The sequence below is a fragment of the Musca vetustissima genome, unplaced genomic scaffold, assembly GCF_032173495.1.
Source record: "Musca vetustissima isolate MV318-11 ecotype Yass unplaced genomic scaffold, APGP_CSIRO_Mvet_v1 utg107060, whole genome shotgun sequence".
NCBI classification, from domain to species: Eukaryota; Metazoa; Arthropoda; class Insecta; order Diptera; family Muscidae; genus Musca; species Musca vetustissima.
In genome coordinates this window covers 21690-45580 of record NW_026889147.1, presented here as the reverse complement: position 1 = coordinate 45580, position 23891 = coordinate 21690, and the positions used below count along the sequence as shown (strand labels likewise).

Below are 23891 nucleotides of genomic sequence, written 5' to 3'. Positions count from 1 at the left end.
ATTTTGTATCAATTGGACAAATATTGGCAGTTTGCTGTATCATTCAGAAAAAATCGGACGAAACTATATATGGGAGGTATATCTAAATCTGAACCGATTTCTAATTAACTTCGCATACATTAGTCTGGACCTAATTCAGTACTCTGTGCAAAAGTTGTCCCAATCGGACAAATATTGGGAGTTTGGTGCATCATTTACATAAAATCGGACGACTCTATATGGGAGCTATATTTAAATCTGAACCGATTCCAACAAAACTCCGCACACATAAGCATGGACCTGATCCAATGCGCTATGCAAAAATTTGTCCCAATCAGACAAATATTGGGAGTTTGGTGTATCATTCACAAAAAATCGGACGAAACTACGCTGAATGATTATTTCGATCAGTTACAAACGGAAACACTAAATTAATATACCCGCCATACTATGGAGGGTTCAATACCGAACGAGGATTCAGCAAGGTGACAGTTTGTCGAGTGATCTTTTTAACATCCTGCTGGGAAAGGTCATACGAGACGCAATGGTGAACAGAAATGACACTCTGTACACCAAACAGCACATGTTACTCGCCTACGTCGATGACATCGATATAATGGGTTGAACATTGCGAGCGATAACATCCACCTTTGAACAAATTGAAAAGGAGTCTGCCAAAGTGGGTCTGGCAGTAAACGGCGAGAAGACCAAGCTGATGGTATCAACACGCAAGACGTCCAGTAGACTCGGACCAACTGTGGAACTTGAGAACTACAGTTTCGAGGTAGTTACAGATGTTATATACCTTGGTACCGCCATAAATAAAACGAATGACATCAGTTTTGAAATTTGGAGAAGCATTGTGATGGCCAGGTTAGAAACAAGGGTACCTCCCGTCAGACCAAACTCACACTTTACAAGACGCTGCTACTGCCCGTGATGTTATATGGATCTGAAGCATGGGTACTTGCGCAAGCAGATGATGCAGCTCTTGAGGTGTTCGAAAGAAAAATTCTCGAAAAGGTCTACGGGCCGATCTGTTTCGTGAATATCGGCGTCGAATGAACCACGAGCTATACAATTTATACTCGGACATCGACATGGCCATGTTGTGCGAATGAATGAGAATGCCCCAGCTCAAAAGGCATATAAAACCAAGCCTACTGATGATTCCCGTAAAAGGGGAAGGCCACGAATTATATGGAAAGACCAAGTAGAAAACAACATCTTGGAACATGGTCTTCCAAATTAGTGGATTTGCGCACAAGACCGACGCGCTTGGAAATCTTTTTTAAGCTCGGCTTATGGAACAACCGTTCTGTAACACATGTAGACTTTTAAAATTGATTTTTTTTTGAGTTCCACATAAAAATGTATATGTTTTTTATTTTTGTTTTTCCTTTTCTTGATTATAATTTGAATATGCAAAAATAATTATAAAACTAAAATATCACGACTTATCAGAGATACATTTAATCGCCTAATTCTAATATATAATTTTATAGATAAAATACTATAAAAAATATATAAGCAATAAATATTTGAAAATATAAAAAAGAATCCACAAAAATAATGGAGACAGCATAGACTTGGATAAATAAAAAAACTATTCCATAAATGTCCCAGCTAATGTTCATGGGCCTTGTGGTGTTCTTCATCCATGGGATATGTTATGGGATTTGTAAATTCGATGTGATGATCAAGAAGTGAATCTTCTGAAAAATTTAAAAATAATAAATTTAAAATAATCTCTTTAATACTTTTTTTAATATAATTCCCTACCATTCCTTTGATTCGCTTCCAGATTTATAATACTGTTTACAATATTATCGATAAAATCTTGTGTCAATGTTTCGGTTATATTCACCGGATCGTAGTATAGGAAACTTCGCTTCTTCCTCGTGTGTTGTTGATGTTTCTTAGCCGATCGGCGACTGCGGAATAGTGCCAAACTTATATGAGATTTTTGCAGTGGTATATGATCTGGACCAAATTCTAAACATTTGCCTTGAACACAGTAACGATCTTCGCTATTCGAACAACGGGTACCCAGCGGGAAGTGACCATAATTGCCGTTGACCAAATAGAAACGATGTTGTATAAATTCATCTTGACAACCGACACGACAGCTACGATCAGGATTCTCAACACTCGCAGCGATTTGAATGCCATGACCCGAAAGGCCACGAACTTTGGTCTTATACCCAGAACAGGTATTATCGGCAAATTCTCCAGTGGTCTGCAAACGTTCACAAGGCTGGAGAAGAAAAAGCAAAAAATATATTATAATTTGTGTCCCTAACATTATCATTCTATTTCCTCACCTTAACTGTGTGCGTACATAGCTGTATATTCTTTTCACCCGTTTTGCGATTCATAACTACCTGTATACCCTTGGAACGAGCCATACAACTTGAATAACATCCCGACTTTACTACCCATACATTTTCATTGCCTTCCAGGGGACCGGGTGTAGCGACCGCAATTGACGTTGGTGATTTGGGGAATGAGGATTCGGACGGTACATGATCGTTCACGTGATAACTGTACTTATTCCAGGGGGCATAATTATCAGATTTTCGACGATAGGTGGTCGTGTCATGATTATATTGGCCATGGAAGGGTTTAACAGCAACTTCTGAAATGTTTGAAACAAGATCAAATTTGTTTAATAAAACCACGCCTCTAGAGACCCTTGAAAAAATACTTTTAATAAGACCACGCTTCTAGAGACCCTTGAAAAAATACTTTTAATAAGACCACGCCTCTAGAGACCCTTGAAAAAATACTTTTAATAAAAATACTTTTAATAAAACCACGCCTCTAGAGACCCTTGAAAAAATACTTTTAATAAGACCACGCCTCTAGAGACCCTTGAAAAAATACTTTTAATAATACCACGCCTCTAGAGACCCTTTAAAAAATACTTTTAATAAAACCACGCCTCTAGAGACCCTTGAAAAAATACTTTTAATAAAACCACGCCTCTAGAGACCCTTTAAAAATACTTTTAATAAAACCACGCCTCTAGAGACCCTTGAAAAAATACTTTTAATAAAACCACGCCTCTAAAAAATACTTTTAATAAGACCACGCCTCTAGAGACCCTTGAAAAAATACTTTTAATAAGACCACGCCTCTAGAGTCCCTTGAAAAAATACTTTTAATAAACCACGCCTCTAGAGACCCTTGAAAAAATACTTTTAATAACACCACGCCTCTAGAGACCCTTGAAAAAATACTTTTAATAAGACCACGCCTCTAGAGACCCTTGAAAAAATACTTTTAATAAGACCACGCCTCTAGAGACCCTTGAAAAAATACTTTTAATACGACCACGCCTCTAGAGACCCTTGAAAAAATACTTTTAATAAAACCACGCCTCCCTAGACCACGCCTTGAGACCCTTGAAAAAATACTTTTAATAAAACCACGCCTCTAGAGTGCCTTGAAAAAATACTTTTTATAAAACCACGCCTCTAGAAACCCTAAAAAATACTTTTATAAGACCACGCACGCCCTTGAAAAAATACTTTTAATAAGACCACGCCTCTAGAACCCTTGAAAAAATACTTTTAATAAAACCACGCCTCTAGAGAACCCTTGAAAAAATACTTTTAATAAAACCACGCCTCTAGAGTTGAAAAAATACTTGAACCCTTGAAAAAAATACTTTTTATAAAACCACGCCTCTAGAAACCCTTGAAAAAATACTTTTTATAAAACCACGCCTCTAGAAACCCTTGAAAAAATACTTTTAATAAGACCACGCCTCTAGAGACCCTTGAAAAAATACTTTTAATAAGACCACGCCTCTCTTGAAAAAATACTTTTAATAAGACCACGCCTTAGAGAAAAAAAATACTTTTAATAAGACCACGCCTCTAGAGACCCTTGAAAAAATACTTTTAATAAACCACGCCTCTAGAGACCCTTGAAAAAATACTTTTAATAAAACCACGCCTCTAGAGAACCCTTGAAAAATACTTTTTATAAAACCACGCCAGCCTCTAGAAACCCTTGAAAAAATACCTCTAGAGTGCCTCTAACCCTTGAAAAATACTTTTTATAAAACCACGCCTTAGAAACCCTTGAAAAAATACTTTTTAAAAACCACGCCTCTAGAGACCCTTGAAAAAATACTTTTAATAAGACCACGCCTCTAGAGACACTTGAAAAAATACTTTTAATAAGACCACGCCTCTAGAGACCCTTGAAAAAATACTTTTAATAAAACCACGCCTCTAGAGTGCCTTGAACCCTTTAAAAATACTTTTTATAAAACCACGCCTCTAGAAACCCTTGAAAAAATACTTTTTATAAAACCACGCCTCTAGAAACCCTTGAAAAAATACTTTTAATAAGACCACGCCTCTAGAGACCCTTGAAAAAATACTTTTAATAAAACCACGCCTCTAGAGTGCCTTGAACCCTTGAAAAATACTTTTTATAAAACCACGCCTCTAGAAACCCTTGAAAAAATACTTTTTATAAAACCACGCCTCTAGAAACCCTTGAAAAAATACTTTTAATAAGACCACGTCTCTAGAGACCCTTGAAAAAATACTTTTAATAAAACCACGCCTAATAAAAAATAATAAAACCACGCCTCTAGAGTGCCTTGAACCCTTGAAAAATACTTTTTATAAAACCACGCCTCTAGAAACCCTTGAAAAAATACTTTTTATAAAACCACGCCTCTAGAAACCCTTGAAAAAATACTTTTAATAAGACCACGCCTCTAGAGACCCTTGAAAAAATACTTTTAATAAGACCACGCCTCTAGAGACCCTTGAAAAAATACTTTTAATAAAACCACGCCTCTAGAGTGCCTTGAACCCTTGAAAAAATACTTTTTATAAAACCACGCCTCTAGAAACCCTTGAAAAAATACTTTTTATAAAACCACGCCTCTAGAAACCCTTGAAAAAATACTTTTAATAAGACCACGCCTCTAGAGACCCTTGAAAAAATACTTTTAATAAGACCACGCCTCTAGAGACCCTTGAAAAAATACTTTTAATAAGACCACGCCTCTAGAGACCCTTGAAAAAATACTTTTAATAAGACCACGCCTCTAGAGACCCTTGAAAAAATACTTTTAATAAGACCACGCCTCTAGAGACCCTTGAAAAAATACTTTTAATAAAACCACGCCTCTAGAGTGCCTTGAACCCTTGAAAAATACTTTTTATAAAACCACGCCTCTAGAAACCCTTGAAAAAATACTTTTTATAAAACCACGCCTCTAGAAACCCTTGAAAAAATACTTTTAATAAGACCACGCCTCTAGAGACCCTTGAAAAAATACTTTTAATAAGACCACGCCTCTAGAGACCCTTGAAAAAATACTTTTAATAAAACCACGCCTCTAGAGTGCCTTGAACCCTTGAAAAATACTTTTTATAAAACCACGCCTCTAGAAACCCTTGAAAAATACTTTTTATAAAACCACGCCTCTAGAAACCCTTGAAAAAATACTTTTAATAAGACCACGCCTCTAGAGACCCTTGAAAAAATACTTTTAATAAGACCACGCCTCTAGAGACCCTTGAAAAAATACTTCTAATAAAACCACGCCTCAAGAGACCCTTGAAAGAATACTTTTTATAAAACCACGCCTCTAGAAACCCTTGAAAAAAATACTTTTTATAAAACCACGCCTCTAGAGACCCTTGAAAAAATACTTTTTATAAAACCACGCCTCTAGAAACCCTTGAAAAAATACTTTTTTATGAAACCACGCCTCTAGAAACCCCCTGAAAAAATACTTTTAATAAAACCACGCCTCAAGATACCCTTGAAAAAATACTTTTAGTAAAACCACGCCTCTGGAGACCCTTGAAAAAATACTTTTAATAAAACCACGCCTCTAGAGATCCTTGAAAAAATACTTTTAATAAAACCACGCCTCTAGAGACCCTTGAAAAAATACTTTTAATAAAACCACGCCTCTAGAGACCCTTGAAAAAATACTTTTAATAAAACCACGCCTCTAGAGACCCTTGAAAAAATACTTTTAATAAAACCAAGCCTCTAGAGACCCTTGAAAAAATTATTTTAATAAAAACACGCCTCAAGTGACCCTTGAAAAAATATTTTTAATAAAATCGTATCCTAATAAACCCTAAAAATTTTCTATCGTCTCTATTTTGAGATGCCTGACAAAAAATATGTTTTTTGGCTTACCATTTTCATATTTACTGCGCACCGTTGTGGGTCCATATATACGATCCGCACTTGGCCCACGATCATAATAATGTTTATTATTATTGTTGTTGTTGGTATTACTGCGATATTTATATTCGTCATAATTATTATATGCCGCCGTTGCTGTGGCATGCGTTGTAACCGGTGGTCCCATAGGTATTTGATTGCCATACGTTTGATATGTCACCGATGACGACGATGCCGAACTACGCCGTATTGTATCATTATCCATATCATTGTTCCTATCCTGCTGCTTACAAAAGATATTATCGATTTTATAATAATTACTCGTCGAATTATCGCAGGAGAATTTTTCACAACGTCCTTGAATACAATAGGATGGCTCATCATTGCGATACAGTTTCGAAATGCATGTAGTGCCATCCGGAAAAGTCCAACTTCGTGATTTAGTACCATTTGTTTTAGTTTTACAATAGACCTTACAGGATTCTTCAATGTTGCCGGATATTTGCTCCCCTTCACCGGTTAGCTCACCATCGAATTTTTTCGCTTTTTCACAAACTTGTTTGGCAAAATCGGCCACCGTCAGCATAGGAACACTGTAGCATTGTTTGGCAACGCATGTCTCAAATTTATGATCGCGTCCAATGCAACGACGTTTATAGTCGACACATTTTCGGGTATACACTTTGAGTCCCGTGCTACCCTCGCTCAAACGTTTTGAGGGGCCATACAGGCAGCTGGAATCACAGGCACTTGGCTCACTCCATTCACTCCAACTGCTAGAGGGCTGCAAGTATGGGAAATTTGTCAATTCTATTAAAATTTTCGGAATCTTAATTTCTGTATAACCTTCTGATATTCGTGTAACAAATTTCCCGACTTTGGGCCATCCATAAAGGCGGCCTTGTCATAATTTGCCTTTGTAAGACCTGCAGTCTGCTTAGAGGCTGAATAAGGTTCGATGCGCTTGACAACACAGAAGCCACTGCGGCACCACTAAAAAAATTAAGAAAATAATGTAATACTAAGATTAAAGATCTTTAAAAAGAATTCTTTAAAAATCCAAGAATTTGACAAAAAAAGTACTTTAAAACATCCACGCCTTTGGTAACCCCTGAAAAAATGAACTTTAAAAATCCACGCCTTTGGTAACCCCTGAAAAAATGTACTTTAAAAAATCCACGCCTTTGGTAACCCCTGAAAAAATGTACTTTAAAAAATCCACGCCTTTGGTAACCCCTGAAAAAATGTACTTTAAAAAATCCACGCCTTTGGTAACCCCTGAAAAAATGTACTTTAAAAAATCCACGCCTTTGGTAACCCCTGAAAAAATGTACTTTAAAAAATCCACGCCTTTGGTAACCCCTGAAAAAATGTACTTTAAAAAATCCACGCCTTTGGTAACCCCTGAAAAATGTACTTTAAAAAATCCACGCCTTTGGTAACCCCTGAAAAAACATTCTTTAAAAAATCCACGCCTTTGGTAACCCTTGAAAAAATATTCTTTAAAAAATCCACGCCTTTGGTAACCCTTAAAAAAATATTCTTTAAAAATCCACGCCTTTGGTAACCCTTGAAAAAATATTCTTTAAAAATCCACGCCTTTGGTAACCCTTGAAAAAATATTCTTTAAAAAATCCACTCCTTTGGTAACCCTTGAAAAAATTTTCTTTAAAAAAATCCACGCCTTTGGTAACCCTTGAAAAAATTTTCTTTAAAAAATCCACGCCTTTGGTAACCCTTGAAAAAATATTCTTTAAAAAATCCACGCCTTTGGTAACCCTTGAAAAAATATTCTTTAAAAAATCCACGCCTTTGGTAACCCTTGAAAAAATATTCTTTAGAAAATCCACGCCTTTGGTAACCCTTGAAAAAATATTCTTTAGAAAATCCACGCCTTTGGTAACCCTAGAAAAAATATTCTTTAGAAAATCCACGCCTTTGGTAACCCTAGAAAAAAATATTCTTTAGAAAATCCACGCCTTTGGTAACCCTAGAAAAAAATATTCTTTAGAAAATCCACGTCTTTAGCAACCCTTGAAAACAATATCCTTTAAAAAATCCACGCCTCTGGTGGCCCAGTCAAATATTGTTAAAGCAATTCCACTTCAAAATATTTGTTATATATCCAACTTACCATATTATCACCACATGCAGTACCCTCCAAGGCCGGATGCGAGGTCCATGTATAACGATCCCTCTGGCAGTGTAAGTCCCGGCAAATATCCGCCAACGATTGACTACGGGCCCTAGTCGACTCCTTGCCATATTTCAGCATACACTGTTGATTGGCATCGAAACGTTCTCCGGGCAAGATGCCCTCAGCCGAGTGGTCCAAATTGTGATTAAACTCGGCACGATTGAACAGGCATTTGGCTTGGGATTTCCTAAACAAAAAATATAAAAATTTTTAAATAAATAAAATGAAACAACATTTGACCCTCCCCCTATCACCCCACTTACTCCAAAAACAAGTTCAATGAATCTCGTGAGCATTTCGACCATGTGATTTTGCCACTGCCCAGTGTTGGTGACATTATGTGAGAGGTGGGTTCACAGCCATTATCGATGCTATCATGGCGCATACCTAAACTGTAAAGAGGATATAATTATTATTGGTGTTGTTATTTTTGTTGTTTTGTATTCTTGCAAAAAATAATGCAAATCTGGCACGAAATATGGTCATGAAGACTCCTCCAATGTTGGTGGCAGATATTATTGCATTTTGTTTTTTGCCATCAACTGCTTTAACCTACTTACTTGTGGCCAATTTCATGAGCTACCACAAAAACACTCTCGAAATGTTTGCCCTCGTTAATGGTACACGATGATGTTTCGATGCACATGCCAGCCACTGGTGCGAGACCAACCACTTGATTAATCAGTTTGCCTTTCTTATCCACCACATACAAGTCGAGACCTTGGAAGTGATTGAAAATCAAAAACAAGAAAAGGAAAAAAACATCAATTGAATGATTGGCAATGCCAAGTAGTAAAATAATTAATATATCCGACATTACAATACAATCCGAATTAAAAATACAACAACAACAAGATATACATAACATCTAAAGCGATTAAATTCATTATATGGAAATTTATTCGAAAAATATTAACAAAAGGGAATTAAATGGAAAATAAATAAAGAAAATGTTTTTAAGGCCTATCAGAGATATGGATTTTTTAAATAATATGTTTCAAGAGTTTCTCGAGGTGTGGATTTTTAAAGACTATTTTTCAAGGGTCACCAAAGGATTGAATTTTTTAAAGAAATATTTTTTAAGGGTTCCTAGAGGCGTGGATTTTTTTAAGAATTTTTTTCAAGGGTTACCAAAGGCTTGGATTTTTTCAGGAATTTTTTAAAGGGTTACCAAAGGCTTGAATCTTGTCAAGAATTTTTTTTTCAAGGGTTACCAAAGACTTGGATTTTTTTCAAGGGTTACCAAAGGCTTGGGTTTTTTTCAAGGGTTACCAAAGGCTTGGATTTTTTCAAGAAATTTTTTCTAGGGTTACCAAAAGTTTGGACTTTTTCAAGAATTTTTTTAAGGGCTTTTAGGACCAAAAAAAGGCGTGGAGTTTTTACAAAATATGTTTAGGGACAATAAAAAGGCGTGGATTTAAAAAAAAATAGGGACCAAAAAAATTGATTTTTTATAAAATCTTTTTTGGGACCATAAAAAGGCGTAGAATTTTTATACCCTTCACCACACTATGTCCGTGAAGATAAATTTAAAATTTAACTAGCAAAGACACAAACCACCCAACTTTTTCGCTGGTTCACAAAGGGTTAAGAGAGAGAGAGAGTGAGTGAATGCGAAATTGCAGAACTAAATTGAGGAGAGAGATAGTGTGTGACGCAGTATGTGAGCGTATTTGACAATGCGCCACTAATTTGCAGAACTAAATTGCGGCCGGCCTTATGCAAATTTCATATAAAATTCCCCATTGTAAAAAACTAAGAAGGGTGCGGGGTTGAAATTTTAAATTTATCTTAACGGACATCACCACACTGTGGTACAGGGTATTAGGTCTTTGTGCATATGTTTGTAACAGGCAAAAGGAAACGTGATAGACCCATAGTTCCTTTTGAGAAAATGCATAGAATCACTTACTGAGTCGATTTATGCATGTCCGTCCGTCTGTCCATGTATTTTTGTGAAAAAACTACAGGTCGCATTGATGATCCGATTTGGATGAAATTTGACACATGTCACTTATTTGGCTCGAGGACAAACCCTATTGAAATTGGAGAAAATCGGTTCAGATTTAGATATAGCTCCCATACATAGTTTCGCCCGATTTTAGGTAAATGGTGCACCAAAGACCCTGAAAATCATTCGATTTGCACGATATTTGGCATAGCGTAGTAGATTGAGTGTAGAATGATCTGTGTAAAATTTCTTTAAAATCGGTTCAGATTTTGATATAGCTCCCATATATAGTTTCGCCCGATTTTAGGTAAATGGTGCACCAAAGACCCTGAAAATCATTCGATTTGCACGAATTTTGGCATAGCGTAGTAGATTGAGTGTAGAATGATCTGTGTAAAATTTCTTTAAAATCGGTTCAGATTTTGATATAGCTCCCATATATAGTTTCGCCCGATTTTAGGTAAATGGTGCACCAAAGACCCTGAAAATCATTCGATTTGCGCGATATTTGGCATAGCGTAGTAGATTGAGTCTAGAATGATGTGTGTAAAATTTCATGAAAATCGGTTCAGATTTAAATATAGCTCCCATATATAGGTTCTCCCGATTTTAGGTAAATGGTGCACCAAAGACCCCCGAAAATCATTCGATTTGCACGAATTTTGGTATAGCGTACTGAATTAAGTCTAGAATGACGTGTGCTAAGTGTCGTGAAAATCGGTTGTCGTGAAAATGTGTGTAAAATTTCTTGAAAATCGGTTCAGATTTAGATATAGCTCCCGATTTTAAGTGGGACCCAAAATATGGCCATTAGGAATAAAGCCTAAGTATAACCTAACCTGTCAGTTAGGATGCATTCGTTTAATATACCCATAGTGGTGAAGGATATCAAATAGTCGGCTCCGTCCGACTTTACTACTTTCCTTACTGGTTTAGAAATATTTTTGAGGTACTGTAGAGGCTTGGACCATTAAAAGACTTAGATTTAGGGATTTTAGGGCACTATCAGATGCCTTGATTTTTAAAAGGAATGCATTTTTTTTTAAATAATTTTTGAGGGATTATCAGTGGCCTGGATATTTTAGGGGCTATAAAAAGTGGTAGGTTTTTCTAAATATTTTTTAAGGGTATAAAAAGTCATATAGTTTTTAAAGTCTATTTTTAATTGTTTTGGTTTTGTTAAGGAATATTTAAAAGAGTATCAGAGAACTAATTTTAAGATATTTTCAAAATATTATTTCGGAACTAAAGCAAAGGGTGAATTTTTTTAAAGAATATATTTTAAGGACTATGAGACTATCACATTTTTTTAAAGGGCTATCCAATGACTATCAGAGGCCGTTATTTTTTCAAATTATGTTTTCCAAAGGCAGTCAAATGCCTAATATACCATTTTAAAAATATTTTGTCATAGCCTATCAGATACCAGGATTATTTAAAAATATTTTTTTCCAACTTACCCGTTAATATGACAGCATGATCATAGTGCAATTTTGGATCTTTGGCCGAATTCCATCGCGTCTGCCATTTACAAAAATTACTCAAATAAATATCAATATCGCTTGATCGTGGTAAATCCAAGGGATCTTTTTCCAAAATCTCTAAACGTTTGAGAACAAAATTAACTCTTCGGCCCAAAGAGGGATGATGATAGAGCAGTTGGACACCATTGATCATGGCCAAGACGAAACGTATCAAATGAGAGCTGGTATCTTTGGGAAAATTCTTTGCCATATGTTTATACAGATCCGTGTCCACAAAAATTGCCGTCTCTATGTGTAAAACATCGGAGGGGCTGTACCAATCCTTGACGGGGGAGATAAAACGTCTAGCACGTTTGGTCGCTTTTTCCGAGTCCATTGTTGGAAGCATAGAATGCTGCTGATTATGATGTTGTTGTTGTTTTTGATTATGGTGATGTTGTTTATTTGGATGATGGGAACGATGAACCTGATGGCGTTTTGCAGAGTGATGCTGATTATGAGCATTTGTAGGATGTCTCTGATGATTCCCATGTTGCTGATGATGATGTCGTGGCTTAAAACGTAAATTTAAAGGTACAGCATTGTGATTGTGATGTAGATTTCTGGCATGATCGCGCCCCTGTCTCGGATCGTTTTCAATATTTCTTGTCGAACGCGTTGTATTTTCCAGATCAGCCATTGTTTCGATATTTAAATCATTAAATTCTTCCATTTCCGGTTCAAATTGTATATTTTCATTTAATACTGATGATGAATTTGACCAAATGGAATCGAATAGCTCCGATTCGGATTCGAGTATAATGTGTGTGTTATTGCCAAAACGTTCGGGTAGGGGGTGTATAATGTAGTCGGTTTGATTGTGATGATATAGGCCACGCTTGGGGAAAATAAAGAAAAAAAATTCAGATTTTCTATATTTTGTTATTGTTGTTTTTATTGTTTAAAACTTACCACATTTTCACCATCACACAAATCCAACGCCGAATTCTCGTTGTGATAAAAACATTTCTCTAAGCGTTCCGCTAACTTATGTGAATTCTCCACGAGTTGTGATGTATTGGCATAGCGTCGTATAAAAACGAATGCATCGTCGATTAACTTTGGCGTTTGTTGCATCTTCAAATTGACCAAATGATCGTTATCTATGCGGAGAACAAACGAAAATAAAAAAGAGAAGAAATGAAGAGAATGAAAATATCATTAGAGCAGAATTGATTTGCCACTGTATGGTCAGATGGGTTATTTTTCATAAAAATGTACGAGGTGCAAGGTGGAAGTTTTTATTTTAATTTAACAACTTTTTTAAGGACTTTCAAGACATGGCTTTGTAAAAAAATGAGTTCTTAAAAAATATTTTTCAATGCCTGTATATGGGGTGATTTTTAAAGAATATTTTTTCAAGGGCTGTCAAGACTTGGTTTTTTGAGAATATTTTTTCAAGGCGTGGTTTTTAAAGAATATTTTTAAAGGGCAGTCAAGACGTGGTTTTTTTAAATAACATTAAAGGGATGTCAGTGGCGTTGACATTATCGATCCCTGACCATTCATGGGAGACTGGCTAGTCTCTTTAAGGATATAGTGAAAGAAAAAGAAAGAAAGGTACATTTCTGAAGTAATAATCATCATAAGGGTGTGTGCCAGTGAATTCAAAATGGATACTGAATGCACTCCAATGAAATGAGGCGTCGATTTTTTACGAATATATGTTCAAGAGATGTCAAAGGCGTAGATGTATTAAGAATGGATTTTTTAATATTAGGTTCCAAAGGCTGTCAGAAGCGTTGATTTTTTTTAAATATTTAAAGGATGCCAGTGGCGTTGATGACATTTTCGATTCCTGACCATTCATGGTAGACTGGCTAGTATCTTTAAGGATTTAGTGAAAGAAATAATCTCCCCTTGGGAAAAAGTTAAATTAATGTTGCTGATGATGAAAAGAGACATTTCTGAAGTAATAATCATCATAAGACAGTGTGACAGTGAATTCAAAATGGATACCGAATGAAATGAGGAGTCTTCCGAAAAGAAGAAAATGACATAAAAACTGTACGTGCGACTTTTACATTAAAAGTGGTTTAAGTCAATTTTTTCTTATATTGAGATATTTGAAGGTTTGGGTTTTTATACGCTTCACCACACTGTGGTACAGGGTATTATGTCTTTGTGCATATGTTTATAACAGGCAAAAGGAAACGAGATAGACACATAGTTCCTTTTGAGAATATGCATAGAATCACTTTTTAAGCCGATTTATGCATGTCCGTCCGTCTGTCCGTCCATGTAGTTTTGTTAACAAAGTACAGGTCGCATTTGTGATCCGATTTGGATGAAATTTGGCACAGTTCACTTATTTGGACCAAAAACGAACCCTATTGAAATTGGTAAAAATCTGTTCAGATTTTGATATAGCTCCCATATATATTTTCGTCCGATTTTAGGTAAATAGTGCACCAAAGTCCCTATATATCCTTCGATTTGCACGAAATTTGGCACAGCGTACTGAATTAAGTCTAGAACGATGTGTGTTAAATTTCTTGAAAATCGGTTCAGATTTAGGTATAGCTCCCTTATATATTTTCGTCCGATTTTAGGTAAATAGTGCACCAAAGTCCCTATATATCCTCAGATTTGCACGAAATTTGGCATAGCGTACTGAATTAAGTCTGGAAAGATGTGAATAAATAGTGCACCAAAGTTCCTATATATCCTTCGATTTGCAAGATATTTGGCATAGCATTCTGAATTAAGCCTAGGATTTCGTGAAAATCGGTTCAAATTTAGATATAGGTCCCATATATATTTTCTTCCGATTTTATATAAATGGTGTACCAAAATCCCTATATATCCTTCCATTTGCACGAAATTTGGATTTATAAGTAAATGAAGAACTCAAAATATGGCCGAATGCAAAAACAAACTGAAATTAGTGTAACCTAACATGTGACAAATTTCGATGAGGTCGGTTTAGATTTCGATACTTTGCTTTAAATTTATTTACATAATTTTGTCCCATTGTAAGAAGCAAATCTATATCTGACCAAAATTTAGTATAGGTGGCAGAATGACATGTTTAATTTCATGTTAATGGTCCTTCAAAATTGCGACGTCTGTTAGGATTCCATCTGTTGGATATACCCAAAGTGGTGAAGGGTATCATATAGTCGGCCCCGTCTGACTTTACTGCTTTCCTTACTGATTTGTTTGTGGCTTTGTGCCCTTAGACATTATAGAATATATAACCACTTTCAAAATAAAGGACTCAGAAATGTCAAATCCGTTCTCTTCTAAATTTGAACGACTAGGACAGGTCAACAAACTGAGCTTTTATGAACCAGCGTATTAAGTGATCTCTTTCGAGAAACGAAATCTGCAATTGGATGGAGCATTAATTTTAACCTATCATATATTTCTGCGAGAAGTTTTCAAATCATCCTCAGCCTAAATTCCAAAATATCGAAAATCGGTACATGAACTTTTCTGATTATGATATTGCATTTTCGAATCAAAGAGGAATATTTGCAATTTTTAGCGGAATGTTTAAAACTAATATTCAGACATAATATTTAGAATAAAATATTTCATTCTGTACAAAATAGTGATTTATTTGACCATCACTGTTCTAGTTTATTTTTGTTTGTTGTAGGTCATGGTTCAAAAACAAGATAACAATCGGACAACAACTGATAACAGCTGCTGAACATATTTTACTGATTCCTACAATAATATGTGTGTATGTAGATAAAAGTTCTATCACCTTATCATACTTAGGTAAGTAGTATCAAACGTCACTTTTGTTGATAAAAAAAATAAATAATTGATATCAAAATTTCAGATGGATTTAAGAGTACCTCCATTCTGGATTTCACATACCCCCTGGTTTGACAACTACTGCACTAAACGATATTATAATACTCAGTCTCCTCTTGTATGGTGTAGGAAGAAAACCGATTAAAACGTAACCAAATTCTCTAAAATACTATAATTAAATTACCGATCCGTGGAAGAGAAAGAGATTGTCTACAAAATTATAACCCAAAACAAAAAAACTCAGCCTATTTGGTTCAATAACGCGTCCAAACTATTCAAAACACTGAAATTCAGTTGGTTTCATTACATGGGACCTCTCATAAAAATATTTATAATAATTGGTAAGAAGATTTGTATCCAATGGCAGTCCAAAACATGTGCCATGTGCCGAATATAAGGGGGTAACGTTATATGGTTTCAATACCCAAAATCCTAGGAGTAGTACCTGTATCGTAAATATTGAGAGCTTTCTAACGGTTTTAACTGACAGGTATGCGGCATCTGGTTGACTCCTACGAAGACAATGAATTCTTTTCGATTAGTAATGTTTTAGAACTGTATAGGTTCAATAAGTTAATTAAAACCAACCAATTAACCAATATCAAAAACCACCCCAAAATTTCGAAATTACAACCATTTCGGTTGAAAACGAGACCAAACTTCCCAAAATACCGTAAATTTGGGGGCACCTGTATATGAGAGCTACTCAAAAAAAGTGGACCCAATTAGAACTCAACATAAAAAAAATTACAACCAATTCGATCGAAAAAATAGTCCAAAATCCCAAAGATCCGTGCACCATTTACATAAAATCGGACAAAAATATATATGGGAGCTATATCTAAATCTAAACCGATTTTCACGAAACTTAACACTTGTTATTTAAGACATAATAGAACACACCAACCCGTCACTTGATGCTGACAGAATAAATCGGCTATATATCTTCAAGAGTTCTTGAGATTTTCACTTGAAATTTTGTAGGGACATTCTTGCATTAGTGTAGATTTGAATTAAGTCAAAAAAAAAAAATTGACCCCGAGAATGGGAGGGGGTCCCCTTAATTCAGTACGCTATGTTAAACATCGTATACATTGAAGGAAATATAGGGACATTGGTGTACCATTTATCGAAAATATATATATGGGAGCTATATCTAAATCTGAACCGATTTTTGCCAATTTCAGTAGGGTTTGTCCTTGGACCAATGTTGACCAATATCAAAAACCACCCCATTTTATGGTGGATGTTATACAAATGCACAAGGACTCGAGATAGAAGCAGTATATGTTTTACAAAAATACTCTCCATTCGATTTGAGTAAAGACATGTCATCTCAAAATAACCTACAATAGGCGCAAATAATGCCATAGTTGTAAAATTTGACTTATGGCGAATTTATTCTTTAAATATTTTAACCAAGGGTTGCAGCCTCTATAAGAATATTTTCGGCCACCAAATTCTTGTAGCACAGTTTAATTTATCCAGTTTTTCAAAAAGTTTATTTACATTCCTGTACCACTACCGAATTTATCAAAATAACTCTGCCTGTGATAGTAGCTATTCTAAATTTTCTCTATTTTGGTTTTAATACTACTTCCATAACACCCCTCGCATATATTCTAATATGCATAAGACTTAAGAATTGCCATAGTAATTTAAATTCATTGACCGCAAAAATTAAGTCTGTCTTTGTTTTTTTCATTCTTTTGTGGATAGATATAGATTGCATATTTTGATATGCATTAAATACTTCGGCAGCATTTCTAAAGAGGAATTCAACGGTGTCAGAAGGTCAAGTGGAGCGAAAATTGAAATGAACCATTATTTAATAAAAAATGTATATGAAAGATTATTGTTTTTTAAGTGGGCAGATAAGTAGGCATACCATACATAGAACATATTTTAATAGTCACAAAAAAGAGACACTTGTTTCACACCTTTTAAATACTCAAAATATTTAATCTAATAATACGACAACTTTTCGAAGACCCTCAACATGCAAAAAAACATATTTTATGCGCATGCTTTCAATTGATCTATTAACCTTTCATCGCAGAGATTTTATTGCACTCCTGGCTTCAGTTCATATCTGTGTATGTTATCATTCATCAACACTTGGTAACCAGATGGCACCGTCATTCATCTCCATCTCTCGCGAATTGAACGAGCGAACGAATTACACCAATAACACTAATTGCATTTAATTAAACAATGGCAACTGTCTATGGCAAAATTTCTTCTTCAGTATCTGAGTTCTTCATCTTCTGCATCTTTCATTCATTCATCCAGTAAAACAACTGGAAAAAAGAGGTCAAATAGGTCTACCATAACATTGGACTTTCAGAAACAACAACAACAAAATTATTGCAGCAATGCAGCGGAAAAAATCGATGATAGAGATAGCCAAAGGCAAAATATTCCAAAAGAAATAAAAAACAACAACAATGAATAGAAATTATGGGCCATATGTTGTTTGCCCCATGTAATTTACATTTTAACCATCCTGAAATAATGTTAAACGTTCTCCCAATCGTTCCCCTTTACCTACCAAGTAAAAAAAATAACTTACAAGAAATGAATAGCAACTTACCTTTGATTTGCACTGATACTATTGGAGGTAACTCTGGGGCGCCACTACCTTGACTATTTGCTGGCGTTGATATTATTGCCGATGCTGGTTCATTGTCAGATCGTTTAGAGCGATGCACGACGACATCAGCAGCAGCAGCAGCAGCAGCAGCAGCAGCAGTGGTGACGGTTTCTAAGCTATTATTTGGTATTTGTAATTCCATAGAATACCCCTCGTTGCGGGATGTAACATCTGTTGGATGCACTGTTGCCGACGCTGCAGCATTTGACCGATATGTTAAATGCACCAATTTTATGGAACGCTCTGTAAATAGCAAACAATAGGAGAAGTTATTAAGATTTGTTGTGGACAACATAATAAGGAGGTTGCCATAATGTTGATGTGATGTTATATCTTTATTTTTATTATTTTAAAATATATTGTTATACACAAATAATGAACTCTAGACAGGAATATAATAAGAGTTCGAAGTAAAATCTATAAAAATGGGTACGAGGAAAAATGGCGATATGTTCGGACTTTAAAGAATATATTTTTTAAGGACTATTTAAGGGGTGGATTTTTTAAAAATGTTTTTCAAGGACCAACACAAGTCGTGGATTATTTAAAGAATATTTTTTCTAGGACTAAGGCGTGGATTTTTTTTCAAGAACCAACTACCAAAGGCGAGGATTTTTTTAAGGACTATCCAAGGCGTGGATTTTTTAAAGAATATTTTTTCATGGACTAAGGCGTGGATTTTTTAAAGAATATTTTGTATAGGACTAAGGCGTGGATTTTTTAAAGAATATATTTTCTAGGACTAAGGCGTGGATTTTTTAAAGAATATTTTTTCTAGGACTAAAGCGTCGATTTTTTAAAGAATGGTTTTCAAGAGTTGCCAAAGGCGTGGATTTTTTAAAAAATATTTTTTCAAGGGTTACCAAAGGCGTGGATTTTTTAAAGAACATTTTTTCATGGACTAAGGCGTGGATTTTTTAAAGAATATTTTTTCATTGACTAAGGCGTGGATTTTTTAAAGAATATTTTGTATAGGACTAAGGCGTGGATTTTTAAAGAATATTTTTTCTAGGACTAGGCGTGGATTTTTTAAAGAATATTTTTTCTAGGACTAAGGCGTGGATTTTTTAAAGAATATTTTTTCTAGGACTAAAGCGTCGATTTTTTAAAGAATGGTTTTCAAGAGTTGCCAAAGGCGTGGATTTTTTAAAAAATATTTTTTCAAGGGTTACCAAAGGCGTGGATTTTTTAAAGAACATTTTTTCATGGACTAAGGCGTGGATTTTTTAAAGAATATTTTTTCATTGACTAAGGCGTGGATTTTTTAAAGAATATTTTTTATAGGACTAGCAGGCCCATAGGCGTGGATTTTTTAAAGAATATTTTTTCTAGGACTAAGGCGTGGATTTTTTAAAGAATATTTTTTCTAGGACTAAGGCGTGGATTTTTTAAAGAATATTTTTTCTAGGACTAAGGCGTGGATTTTTTAAAGAATGGTTTTCAAGAGTTACCAAAGGCGTGGATTTTTTAAAAAATATTTTTTCAAGGGTTACCAAAGGCGTGGATTTTTTAAAAAATATTTTTTCAAGGGTTACCGAAGGCGTGGATTTTTTAAAAAATATTTTTTCAAGGGTTACCAAAGGCGTGGATTTTTAAAAAAATATTTTTTCAAGAGTTACCAAAGGCGTGGATTTTTTAAAGAATATTTTTTCAAGGGTCAATACAAGGCGTGGATTTTTTAAAGAATATTTTTTCAAGAGTTACCAAAGGCGTGGATTTTTTTAAAGGAATATTTTTTCAAGAGTTACCAAAGGCGTGGATTTTTTAAAGAATATTTTTTTGAAGGGTTACCAAAGGCGTGGATTTTTTAAAGAATATTTTTTCAAGAGTTACCAAAGGCGTGGATTTTTTAAAGAATCTTTTTTCAAGAGTTACCAAAGGCGTGGATTTTTTAAAGAATATTTTTTCAAGAGTTACCAAAGGAGTGGATTTAAATTAATACGTGTTGTGTTATTTACGTCATATAAATGCTTTCTTGCATTTCGCTCACTTCTTCCCAGAAAATGCAGGAGGAGGGAGCAACCGATCAATTTATCTATTTGCCCCTTCAAGTTTAACCAATTCAGAGCAATTATTGTATTTTCCGTGATTGTCTATTTTTTCTTTTTCTTGCAATTAAATAGTGGTTTACCTTAATTAATGCAGTTATTAATAGTTGTTGTTTTTTTTTCTATTTTTTATAATGTTTTCATTTCTACAGTTAATTGGTGCAGTAGCTCGCTGGCTCACTTCGTTGGTGGTATGGATTTCTTGGTTATGCGTTTACTATGCTGCTGTATGATTGACTTTGGATGGAAGGTGATATTCGATATTTTTCTGCAACTTCAGTTACACGCAGCTATGTTGTATAGCATACATGTATGTATGTCACCTATATATTCGAAATTACTCACTCGATGGTTATGTTAATGGCAACAATGTGTGTTGACATTTTACGCTTCAATGATAGGGAATGGTATTTAAGGGAAACCGCAAAACGGAAAAAAAGGGAAAATAATTTGATCTCCTGTTGGAGGGGGAATTAAAAAAGTTCGGAAGGAATTTTGTATTTTTTCTTAAGGCATACAATTATGAAAGGAAAACAAAAATCCAAAGTCCCCTAAAATAATGAATGTTCATTTGTAAACCGTTTGAAAATCATCGAAACTTGAAATGGAGTATGGGGTGTTCTCTTATGTCTATTGATGCAAGGTGACGGTTATGGGAGATATACTGTATTTTGTAAAGTGGTTGCGAATTTTGAATTTTGTTTTGGTAACCCTTGTAAAAATATTCTTTAAAAAATCCATGCCATTGCTAGCCCTTGAAAAAATATTATTTAAAAACCAGTGGGCGGAGCAATATAGTCGGACGGGGCCGACCATACGATTCCCTACACAACTACCACGGAATTCTAACTTTCTGCGGAAGTTTACTTCGATGTTTACTAGTGATATTGCATCCTCTTGCCCGATTAGAGGTCAACAGAACCTTTTCCTTGCATTTTCGAATATTCAGTAAAGCCCTTCTAATTACATCTCCAGATTGCATTCACGGTGGGTTGAGTTGTGATGTTCGGATTATATTCGACTCGAAAACACACAAAAAATTAAGTTTTCGGTCCATTTCATCTTAAAATTTTAATATGATCATCACCGAAAATTATAAGCGTTGTCCTTGACCACAACTGGGACTTCATGAAAAATTTCAAAGCAATCCGCGCTATATTTCCGTTCTCTAATTTGGTAATGGGTTACTAAATAATATCTGAATACGTAAGCACCTGTACATATTTGAGTGTAACTCCCACATCCGAGTACATACGACAATATAATTGGTATCAATTTAAAGGTCAACCACTCTTTTTGGATATACTATCAACATCTCGGCTCTATGTCCTTCAGGTGCAAATATATACGCTATAGAATACAAATTTTGTCATTTTTCACACAGAAGTCAGGGTCCATTTGACCCGATCTTTATCAAAACCGGCATGATTATTCTTTGACCCAATGTAAAAATTCGGGATGTTTGGGCAATAATTGCGGCCTCTGGAGCGACCAGAAAAACCGACAAAAATTAAGTATTTGGTCCATTCCATCCCCTAAATATTAAGCGATATTTACCAAAAACAATAGGGGTCTTCATTGGCCAGAACCCATCCTACATGCAAAATTTCGTGAAGATTGGTCCATAACTGTGGCCTGTATCGTGTTTACAAATTATAATGGACAGACGGACGGACACACATGTCTAGATCGACTCAGCTAGTCGAGATATGACGATCGGTATACTTAAAGGTGGGTCTAGGACCAATATTTCGCGGCGTTACAAACTCTTGGGGCTGCACAAAGCTATAATACCCTGACAACATAGTTGTGTAGGGTATAAATATTTAGAATACAGTTGTAGTTGTTTAGGCTACCATGTGGTCGGCCACATGGGACTACACTGCTCCGTTATCGGCTTAGTATTTATTATTTTTATTTAATTTTATTTTACCCTCACTTCGGTAGAATAGTTTACAATTATACCGTCAAAATTCTCTATGAAAATTTAGACAAAAAATATTCATATGTAACCCAGAAATTCACCGGTCGATTTACTGCGCTTTGAAGAAGTTCGACTATAAATCAATTCTCAATCTCGAATTCACAACTTTCCTTGTTCTAAATATTCTGACACACTACACTACTCCCCTCTATTCTCCAACCCAAAAAATACACCCACCCATATTTCCATACTTACTTTTTCTTGACTTTCCAAATATCATCTCACGTTCGTGTTCTTCCAAATGCTCCAATAAATTGTCTTCATCAATCTGTAACGAAGAAAAAAACAGAAGATAAATATATATATATTTAAATTTCCATTTCAAATTAAATAGTTATTGTTTTAATTAATAAACAAAAACCAACAGCAGGAAAAAATAACAGATTCTCGCAAAAAAAATATTTAAACGTTTTGATTTAATAATTTCAACAAAGAAACACTCTGCCCTACAAAAACAACAGCAAATTAAAAAAAAAAAAACGAAACAGAAACAAAGTCTTTCATTGTGCTGATTTGCAGCACTTTCACTATAAATTTCCATATCCATAACATTGTTGTGCGGGTGGTAGAGGAGGGGGTGCGTCACACTACTAGCCCAGATGCTCGATTGAAAGCAAAGTAGCTAACGATGCAAAAAAAACAAAAGTAGAAGAAAAAAAATAAAAGAAAACTAAGCATTAACACTTGAGCTCATTAAGACAGTGTGGCGGGGAGGTAGTCATATCAATGCCATCAACAGCAGTAGTAGCAACCCCCTCTCCACCATTACCACCAAAATCTGTAGCACGGATGCGGCTCTGCGCCCATGAATACAACAACAGCAGCACCAAAATCACATGTTTTCATTTATCTATTTTCTTGAAAGCGTTACAACCAAAAAACTGAAATAAAATAAAGTTAGTATAACGGCATTTTATTTAAATACTAATTAATTTTCTAAAACGAAAAGAAAATAGTTTCGTTTTATGGAAACGTACACGTGTAATTGTCATAGTTTCCATTTGGTGACATTTAATTTAATGGAATTTTTATTGTTTATATGATAGGCTTTTAAAAGATGAAAAGTGGGAAATTATAGACATTTTGCAAATAACAAAGTTCTTGTAGTTTTTATTTTGACATATAAAAAAAACTACACAACGGCGTAAAGTTCAGCTGGGCCGAATTTTTTGTACGCCCCATAATATGTTGTGTATTAACATTTTCCTTAAACAAGTAAAACCAGTAAAGAAAGTAGTAAAGTCGGACGGGGCCGACTATATGATACCCTTCACCACTTTGGGTATATTCAACCGATGGATCATAACAGACGTCGAATTTTTGAAGAACCACTAACATGAAAATCGATCCATAAACATGCCAATCTGCAACTTATACTAAATTTTTCATTTGGTCAGATATAGAAGCTATATCTACATCTGAACCGATTTCAGGAACCTTAACACACATCTAGACCTAATTCATTACGCTGTGCCAAATTTAGTTCAAACCGAAAGATATTAAGGGACTTTGATGCACCATTTACATTAAATCGGACGAAAATATATATGGGAGCTATATCTAAATCCGAACCGATTTTCAGGAAACTTAACACACATCATTCTAGAGATA

General features: G+C 35.0%; 2 protein-coding genes across 2 annotated transcripts; both read right to left on the bottom strand.

Moving 5' to 3' along the window:
- Positions 1-1605: 1605 nt before the first annotated feature.
- LOC133336857 (A disintegrin and metalloproteinase with thrombospondin motifs 8-like) lies at positions 1606-12158 on the bottom strand. Its single transcript, XM_061545131.1, has 9 exons — positions 11765-12158; positions 8914-9073; positions 8617-8745; positions 8291-8540; positions 7003-7149; positions 6169-6940; positions 2304-2617; positions 1762-2236; positions 1606-1694 (listed from the first exon to the last, which is right to left on the bottom strand). The coding sequence occupies exons 1-9, from the start codon at positions 12036-12038 to the stop codon at positions 1606-1608; spliced, it is 2610 nt and encodes an 869-aa protein (XP_061401115.1). The 5' UTR covers positions 12039-12158.
- A 70-nt stretch (positions 12159-12228) lies between these two features.
- On the bottom strand, positions 12229-18390 carry LOC133336856 (uncharacterized). Its single transcript, XM_061545130.1, has 4 exons — positions 18189-18390; positions 12740-12930; positions 12350-12665; positions 12229-12254 (listed from the first exon to the last, which is right to left on the bottom strand). Exons 1-4 carry the CDS (start codon positions 18388-18390, stop codon positions 12229-12231), a joined length of 735 nt encoding a protein of 244 aa, XP_061401114.1.
- Positions 18391-23891: the final 5501 nt, after the last annotated feature.

Excerpts from the sequence above, each read along its gene's own strand:
- LOC133336856 (XM_061545130.1), bottom strand. The coding sequence starts at position 18,390 with ATGGAATTACAAATACCAAATAATAGCTTAGAAACCGTCACCACTGCT. Across the intron at positions 12,931-18,188 it reads AGTATCAGTGCAAATCAAAG|ATAACGATCATTTGGTCAAT; the intron begins GTAAGTTGCTAT and ends TTCTCCGCATAG. Across the intron at positions 12,255-12,349 it reads TGCTGTACCTTTAAATTTAC|GTTCATCGTTCCCATCATCC; the intron begins GTTTTAAGCCAC and ends AAACGCCATCAG.
- LOC133336857 (XM_061545131.1), bottom strand. The coding sequence starts at position 12,038 with ATGGCAAAGAATTTTCCCAAAGATACCAGCTCTCATTTGATACGTTTC. Across the intron at positions 7,150-8,290 it reads CTGCATGTGGTGATAATATG|TGGTGCCGCAGTGGCTTCTG; the intron begins GTAAGTTGGATA and ends TAATTTTTTTAG. Across the intron at positions 2,618-6,168 it reads GCGCAGTAAATATGAAAATG|AAGTTGCTGTTAAACCCTTC; the intron begins GTAAGCCAAAAA and ends CAAACATTTCAG.